The 9,310-nt window shown below is 40.4% G+C and overlaps 1 protein-coding gene across 1 annotated transcript in view; it reads right to left on the bottom strand.

Moving 5' to 3' along the window:
- LOC135467184 (alpha-L-fucosidase-like) overlaps positions 1–7,734 on the bottom strand; it is an 8,315-nt gene extending 581 nt beyond the window's left edge. Inside the window, exons 1-6 of the mRNA XM_064744949.1 lie at positions 7,330–7,734; positions 5,521–5,627; positions 3,549–3,679; positions 2,605–2,738; positions 2,115–2,212; positions 26–158 (exon numbers count right to left, since the gene is read on the bottom strand). Of these exons, the coding sequence (XP_064601019.1) occupies positions 26–158; positions 2,115–2,212; positions 2,605–2,738; positions 3,549–3,679; positions 5,521–5,627; positions 7,330–7,667 (941 nt within the window). The 5' untranslated portion in view covers positions 7,668–7,734. The remainder of the gene's footprint in view (positions 1–25; positions 159–2,114; positions 2,213–2,604; positions 2,739–3,548; positions 3,680–5,520; positions 5,628–7,329) is intronic.
- Between the last annotated feature and the right edge of the window lie 1,576 nt (positions 7,735–9,310).

The raw sequence follows: 9,310 nt of genomic DNA, 5'->3' as shown, positions 1-9,310 counted from the left end.
TTCAGCATAGCAAACTCTCACTTACCTAATTGTTTCTGCTAAAATTTGCGTCAGGTTTTCCATGTCTAGGTAATCCGTCAGTGGAGCATTGCGTCTGAAACCCCAAGATTTGGTATCTAGCGTCATCGCGTTCTCCCATTTGTGTTTCTGGAGAACGCCTACATAAAACAACAAGATAAAAATGTTGGGAATGCCTCTGTCCATGTTTGTAACGGCAGCGATTTGCAGCCCATATTAATGCGGTGCTCACACACAGGTTTCCATCGCCGAGTGGATGTACATGTATATGCCTATAATAATACTGAAACTATAAAAAACCGATGGATTAATTTACTTATCTTATTGGTGTTTTACCCTGCACTCAAGACTATTTCATTTATACGACGGCGGCCAGCATTGTGGTGTGAGGAAACAGAGCATATAGCCGGTTTATTCCACTTATGTCTACGATTTGAAAAACTTGAGTAGGAAAGTCGAAAGAGAATGTAGGCATAAGAGGAATGGAGGGGCAAGGGATTAGGATTAACGCCTCAGGTGGCAGGTCAGGTGGGATCAGTCAAGCATGACAAAACTCAGATATTGATAAAAACTGTCTATTCTTAGATATATATCGAATATCGAACAGATCAGACTTTAATATCATTATGTTATGAAAAAATCAGAAGGACAGCATCCAGACACCGAGTCGGCATACTCCATCAGGGGACCTTTCTTCAAGGTTGCAAGAAACTTGAAACATTTGGATCTGCAGGGTTTGGTCCGTGGTTGTGATTATCATTTATAATATTATTATCAGCGCAAAGCCCAGCTCGACGCCCCATACAATCACATATCCACCAGCATCTGGTATCAAGTTTCCTATTCCTTCTATCCATAAAGCCGTTACGAAGTAGGTTGCGTCCTCCAAATTCTACTTAGGTCATAGGAGCGGCCATCGTAAGTGTTAACCAAGTTATGGTGGAATCACAGGAATTCGTTCTGTTTATATACAAGAGCCTGCCAAAAGTGAACACTTTTCAGACTATACCGAATGCTGACAAGTGACTAGATAACTAGATAACTGGGCGAAAATCGGATTATAGTATTGGGTATTAGGGTGTCCTAATCCCTTACGTAGGCTTAAGTGGAATGAAATAATTTCGAATCGTAGTCATAAGTGGAAGACACCATATAGCCAGGGGGAACCCATGACAATCCGCAGCTGGTGGATTAAGAAGATATACGGCAGTTGTGTGGCAAAATATCAATCAGCACAAATCCATTCGAAGTTTTGCTGTTATTTTAGAGCAGCCAAAATGATTACCTTTCAAAAAATATCAACAAAGTCTGTTCTTGTGTTACCGTTCAAAATCTGAAAAATGTTCCTAAATGTTTACTGAAGGTTAATAATTTGAGCTATTCTTCGTACATACTGAGGATTTAATCTGGTTACCAAGTGTGGATTTTTGTCCCAAAACTCCCACCATACACGTCCTAGGAATCCCCTAAAAGTAGGCTTATATTCTTAAAGCCCACGCAGATGTAGTCTCTTTCTTTCAGCTGTTTTGACTGTGATGAGCTCTCTGTAAAATCACTCATATTCACTATCAAAATTGCCTTTAGCCAGAGACATGTAACAACACAAGCTCAGTCACAGGGATATGATGGACGTCCATAACATTGCACGGAAATTCAAGTAGAATACTTCTTTCATAATGTTAAACACTCAAAAGCTTGTTTTCGACACCAAGAATCCATTGCCTCGGGTGCCATCATAAGTATTCAAAAACGAGGGCATGCGTTTCGCCGGAGAACAGCACGAGTTACCTAAACTACCCCCCATGGAGGCTGCCATATGTGGAATTGTTTTGAAATTATAGTGTAACTCAACCGCTTGTTTTGTATTGTTACTGCGCTGAGTTTGTTCTAAACGCTTGTAGGGCTGCTATTGTAAATTCATGTCTGGATCAACGCCCAGTGTACAGCATACCATTTGTTTTCAAAATGAGTCCACTCATTTTACAGGAAAGTATGGTATAGGCAAAAAGTTAAAAGACATAGACTTTAACCGTTATCAACTTATGTCATTAAATGAGCTCACTTCTAAGATTACTTCAGGTGAAAGTATTCCTTACCTGGATTAAATCGATCACTGCAGGTATAATAGCCGCCATGTTTACAGAGGGTCCTCGCTCCCCATCTGTCATTAGTCACAATAGTGTCCTTTACAGGGCTTCAAACAGGTGAAAACCAACAAAAAGTCGTTGTAGAGACATTAAGTGTAATTCTCTTTGAGTAGGGTCCTCAATAGAATAGGGTCTAACATTTTACGAAGTACAAAAGAAAGACAAAGGCTGTGAGTTAAAAAACAACAAAACATTACGCCAATACGTGGTATTACCGTGAGGAAAAAAGAATAAAACATATTCACTGCAAAGATTTGTTCAACTGCAATTAATTCGCTTCATAAAGTGTTTTACTGAGCCTGGTTTTCCATTATGCCGTTCTCATTATCACTACTAATATTGCGTACAAGCTTAACAGATATTCCACCTGCAGCTTCAAGTCAAACTGCACGTAGTTCCCAAGAGGCAGGTTGGATGTAATACGTTTCTATAGGTTTACCTATCATTGTACAGCCAGGCCAGAAACTGCTGTGAGTTCCAGTACGAGGCTGGAGCTTCCCATTCCCCATCTGACCAGAGGAGATCGGGCTTGTAAGTGTTTATTAAATCAAATAATTCAACTTCAGTCTTTTCCTGTAGATAAACATTCATAAAATGCTTCAACTGTTGGACGGTCAGACAGATTCATAATACTTCAGATTCACTCATTGACGCTTTGTTGCATTGTTTAACGCCAAGAATCACTTATACTATGGGTGTCAGTATGGTGAGAAGAGGAACTCAAGGGTCAAGATTTCAAGGGTAAACCACCAACCTTTGGCAAGCAGCTGATAAACTTATATACGTATGAGGTACAAATATGCACAAGTAAGACAAGTGGTTTTCAGCAGATGCCAGACTGCACAGACGGTCGTCAACGTCACCAATACCCCAATGCATAGTGTGACAAGTGCAATTTACAAATTCTCTGCAACAAAGGCAGACATTATGTACCTCAAGATTAGGAGAAGTGCACTTTTCTCACTGACCTGGGATATACACCACCCTCCTCTAATGCCTTTGATTATTCTGATCTGGTGCCTAAGGCAGCAACTGGGAAATAGAATACCTCCATGGCAAAATGTGAAATGTGATCTTGAAATGTTTTAATGTTTTACTTCTTTTTCCACTTTCTGCTTCAGTTTTTTAGAAGCTTTTAAAAAACTAAACCTGACTATTCCGACTGAATGATCGACATCGAACACAAAGTTGAAGATTGGACAATGAGGGTTAACTCTTTAGTGTAAATATCACCTTTGTAGTTTGTAATCATCACGCCTGGACAACATTTTCCAAAAGTTTTTAAAATTCAACTGATGTAGCTTTTATAAACATTATCTTGAAGATACACATTTAAAATGATGATTTAAAATACATCTGCTTCCCATCTGAGATAACACAAACCTTAACAAAATCTTGGGTAGTCCAGTTGTTTTGCTTATCCTGCAGGTAGAGTGGGTTGAACCATTCAAACAAGGAATGGTAAAGGCCGAATATCACACTTGTTTGATTACGTATGGCAGCTGCAAGGTCACCTGTTATGATTGGTCAAAATCAGTTAAAAACAGAAACATTACCACAATGGTCACCAACAAGGTTGTATTAAATGAAATATTAGAATTAGAATTTCTCAAGCGTTGAAATGGCATTTGCCATATTTTCTGTGTGAGAAACTCAATAGACAGTAATGCACACTGTAAGCTTCTTTATAATAATGATTCAAATTAAGGTTTCCATAAGTGGATTTTCGTGGGCTCTATTTTTAAAACACAGATACATATAGCATCTCCAAGATAAGGACAGTAAAACACATTAATTCTTCTGGTACATGATGAACTTGCTGTATTTAGAAGTTTTTACATACCAATATACCATACCAAACATGCCAACTTATTCCACATGAAAGACTACATACCATACCAAACATGCAAACTTGTTCCACATGAAAGATTTACCCATCATACACACACCAATACTTCCCACACAAGGCAGACTTACCCACCATACACCTACCAATACTTCCCACACAAAGCAGACTTACCCACAATACACCTACCAATACTTCCCACACAAGGCAGACTTACACATCATACACATACCAATACTTCCCACACAAGGCAGACTTACCCATCATACACCTACCAATACTTCCCACACAAAGCAGACTTACCCACCATACACCTACCAATACTTCTCACACAGGGCAGACTTACACATCATACACATACCAATACTTCCCACACAAGGCAGACTTACACATCATACAATTACCAATACTTCCCACACAGGGCAGACTTACCCACCATACACCTACCAATACTTCTCACACAGGGCAGACTTACCCACCATACACCTACCAATACTTCTCACACAGGGCAGACTTACACATCATACACATACCAATACTTCCCACACAAGGCAGACTTACACATCATACAATTACCAATATTTCCCACACAAAGCAGACTTACACATCATACAATTACCAATACTTCCCACACAAAGCAGACTTACCCACCATACACCTACCAATACTTCCCACACAAGGCAGACTTACCCACCATACACCTACCAATACTTCCCACACAAAGCAGACTTACCCAACATACACATACCAATACTTCCCACACAAAGCAGACTTACCCACCAAACACATACCAATACTTCCCACACAAAGCAGACTTATTCACCACACACAAACCACCTCTTCCCATATAACATAGACCTGCAGACACAGGGCAGACTTACCCTCCACATATACACGAGCTCTTCCCACACAGGGCAGACTTACCCTCCAGATACATACCAACTCTTCCCACATGACACAAACTTACAGACATGGGGCAGACTTACTCTCCACATATACACAAGCTCTTCCCACACAGTGCAGACTTACCATCCAGATACATACCCACTCTTCCCACATGACACAGACTTACAGACATGGGGCAGACTTGCCAACTCTTCCGACACAGGGCAGACTTACCCTCCGGATACATACCCACTCTTCCAACATGACACAAACTTACAGACACGGGGCAGACTTACTCTCCACACATACACAAGCTCTTCCCACACAGTGCAGATTTACCCTCCTGATACATACCCACTCTTTCGACATGACACAGACTTACAGACACGGGGCAGACTTGCCAACTCTTCTGACACGGGGCAGACTTACCCTCCGGATACATACCCACTCTTCCAACATGACACAGACTTACAGACACAGGGCAGACTTACCCTCCACATATACACGAGCTCTTCCCACACAGTGCAGATTTACCCTCCTGATACATACCAAATCTTCCGACATGACACATACTTACAGACATGGGACAGACTTACCAACTCTTCCGACAAAGGGCACACTTACCAACCAAGTCTCGGTGAGGTCCTGTATCCATCGAGTTCCAATTCCAGGATACTTTGGATGGCCAGTTCGTAAACCCTTCGTGGTGTTTGCTGGTCAGCACTACATACCTACGTGTATATACAGGAACAATTCATTTACTTTGGGATCATAATTAGTGTTTATTTTGTGGTCCAAAATGTGCTTTCCAGATCCCTTGATCAACCAAACTCCCATTTATAAGATAATGTATTCAAGTACCGGTACAATAAATGAAGTACATTAAAAAGGAGTTTAACCAGAGAATATGGTAAGTTGACTTACAAAAGTTGTCACTCTTATTTGCTGAGGTTACAAAATTTACAACACAAGGCTAAAGAGCGTAGAATTTCCTGGAACTCGCCAGTGGATTTGGTACCGACAAAACTACAAAACTCCTGATTCGAACAACTGTGAGTTCTTTGCCGTATAATCAAATGATTCAGCAAGCTCAATGGATCAGACAGTTCAGTCATGAGTTTAAAAACACTACATGCCTCAGATCATCTGTTATTGGACTGTAGATATGGCATTGGCAAAAAATTAAAAAACTGACTGGTATAGGCCTATGTTCATAATGGGGAACTGTGTTGCAGCTATAGAGTGCATTTAAAGGCCCACTTCATTCCGCAAACACTTTGCAGAAAGGGCAGACGGTATTTTTCAGTTCAATAATTAAACACTGATGCCAGAAAATATCAGAAATTGTTGAAAATAGACATCAACGTTTATTTAACTGAACTAGGGTTAAAAAAAAATATTCCACCTCCTCAGTGTATGTTTAGAACTTGGCATATTACCGAACGTAGCAAGGTGAGGTTGAAGGCAGAGCCTATTTTTCAATATTTTCAATATCCAGTGTCCAGTCTGATCAATTTGGACTTCAGTTGTGTAGTAAGGATAGTTTATACGCCCAAAGTCTGATCTATTAAGAGCTGGAGGTGTGTACGAATGATCATAGTTTACGCACTCTGAGGGAATTTACCTCAGCTCAATTGGTAAAGTTCTGAACTTTGGATGTGGAGATCTTATTTAAAATCTTCCATAAACTTTACAGTCATTGAAAATAACATCAAACAGTGGTTGAAGAATGTTGGAGACTTGGCAACTTGTCAGGGTCTCCTTCAGGAGAGGAAGCCAGCATAAGCTGAACTTGAACTCACAGTGACCGCGTTGATGGGAGGCTCCTGGGTCATTGCGCTGTTGTGGCGTGCTAACCTCCTCGGCCATGGAGGCCCCCCTTTTGATTTTCATTATCTCATGATATACACTTTATAGCGTTTTCTGCATATAACTCCTGAAATTCATTGAAACTTAATTGCAGAAATGGTCGAAAAGAATCATCTCTCTTCAGTCCACACCAGAAATCGGCCTGTGCTGCCGTTCAACAGCTCATTTAGTTTCTGTAAAGTGCTTTGCGGAATTGACATACCAGGTTTTTGAATTCAATGACTACTTGAGGCAGGTAAATATCATAAACTGTTGGCCTCAACGTTTAATTTAATTAAAAAAAATAGGCCTATACCGACGCACTACGTTCGGCCTTACGCCTTGCCTATTTCCTATTAGTAAATGATTTTAACGGAAATTAGTTTACAAAATAGTTAATGTTATTTGAGGTACTGAACGCTCGTGTTGGGAAAATCAGTCCAATCTTGGATGCCATGAGGACGTGCACAGGACATCATGAGTACAACCTTGGACTATACTGTATATAATACTCCCAAGTACAACGCAGTAGCTAACAAGGGACAGAACTCTTACAACACTTTTGATCAAATGAACTAAGTTTACCTTGCTCCGGACGCCTGTATTACATCTGCCCACTGTTCCGGGTTGAAAAACTCAGCCTTAAATGTCGGAGCAAAATCGGGATACGTGAATGTAGGAGGATAATTACTTTTCATAAACGCTACAACGTCAGAATCGTTTACTCCCTGCCAGTCCCACCAGAACCATGCAGATCGAAAACTGGGCACCGAAAAGACTCCCCAGTGTATAAATATTCCGAACTTGGCCTCGTCGTACCAGGCCGGCAGCGGCCGAGCATCTAGAGATTCCCACGTTGGTTTGTACTGACACTTTACCACAGCCACGAGGAGAAATACCTCCACCACAAACAATATATTCATTCTTGATTTCCGATATACGTACTGATCAAACAAAAATAAAATAAAAAATTTCTTCCTTGTCCCGGCAAGTAGGTGGTCATGTGACTTGACAGCACGTGATGAGGGACAGGGACCACCATGTAATACCAACATTTTGTATCAAGTTACGGACATTTTAATTACGCCGATACCTGAATGTCTGCAAGTAGAGTAAGAATGTGCAGTCCTGACCATTTGGAGTCAGGACATGCTATTATAGCCTACTTGTGTGTACTTATGGTAGGCCTGCTATGGTAAGGTAAGGTAAGGTAATGATTAGCTCTGTAGGTTTCTCACAGCCCTGTCTTGTTCCATAAGCTTACCTTGAACACCTCTGTACTTCCCTTGCTGGCCTCAGTATACTACGTACAGCTTGGCATCAAATAATTTGTCGGCGCGTAGCCACATTCGTTTCAGCCATCAATTCCAGGCAGGTGTTCCCATGTGCTATGACTAGTAAACTCACACAAGCAAGAAAATATAAGTATAAATATAAAGATGTGAACAAAGAAATGCGGAAATATATTCCAAAATGTGAATTGTTAGCTCCAATTATCCTTCAGTTCCAAACTCTTTCACTTTGAAATATTATAATTTTAAAGTTACAAAACATCTATTGTTAACATTTCAGTTATATTTTATTCAGCCCTTATTTGCACGTAGAAAATCATGCACACCTCGCCAAATACGAAGCAAAACCCTGTGATTATTAAATGAGTATGTACACCACTGTCATTTCTTTGGCCATATAAACAAATGCTGTTCATTGCTTAGACAGACTTCACTATATTTTACACAAATTATTTTTCACAGGTTTATATGTTACAGTTAACAGATGACGCATCAGCCTATACATGTACTCTCGTACACTAAATGCTGCGAGCGTAAAACTCCGGGGACACCAAACAATTTTCAATTTCCCTTTCTCTGAAGAGACAACATGGGAAACATTTAACAAGAGCAGTCATACAGCGGCACTTATTTCACCTAATACGTGCTAACGAAAAACGAGATGTGACACATGCATAGATGTCATATGGCCTCCCTGTAGGTAGATCTGGACAAAGACATGATGCGGAAGTACAAAGACATGATGCCGAAGTACAAAGACATGATGCCGAAGTACAAAGACATGATGCCGAAGTACAAAGACATGATGCCGAAGTACCTCTGCTGTACATAAAATATGGCAAACAATGGCAGAAACCGTAACACCACTTGATCCTTCCAACCGATAAGAAGCGGTCGCCCTAATCACTGAAACCAACACTGCCACAAAATCATCTTAATTTTTATTCTGGTGAACCTAAAGGAGTCTGACAATACACATTATACAAAGCAAACTAATTCAGAATACACAGATCTGATGTTCAACGAAAGGAACCTGTATTTTATCAAAATCAGACAAACGTTGGTACTGTTACTGCAGGGAATCCAAAGCGTGACATACAGAAACGGACAGGCCCGATATAATATACCTCTCTACACTTCCGCAGAGACGTGGGTTGAAAGAGTATTTAAGTGAATGGCGCTGATTAAGTTATAAGAAAACGATTAAATACAGTGTCATAATCCTGATATAATCCTGGGTCATAAGCGAATTTCAAGTCCCGATACTTCTGCAA

Source organism: Liolophura sinensis, chromosome 6 (genome assembly GCF_032854445.1).
Source record: "Liolophura sinensis isolate JHLJ2023 chromosome 6, CUHK_Ljap_v2, whole genome shotgun sequence".
NCBI classification, from domain to species: domain Eukaryota; kingdom Metazoa; phylum Mollusca; class Polyplacophora; order Chitonida; family Chitonidae; genus Liolophura; species Liolophura sinensis.
Note: the sequence above shows the minus strand (reverse complement) of the source record. Positions and strands in the feature narration are given on the sequence as shown.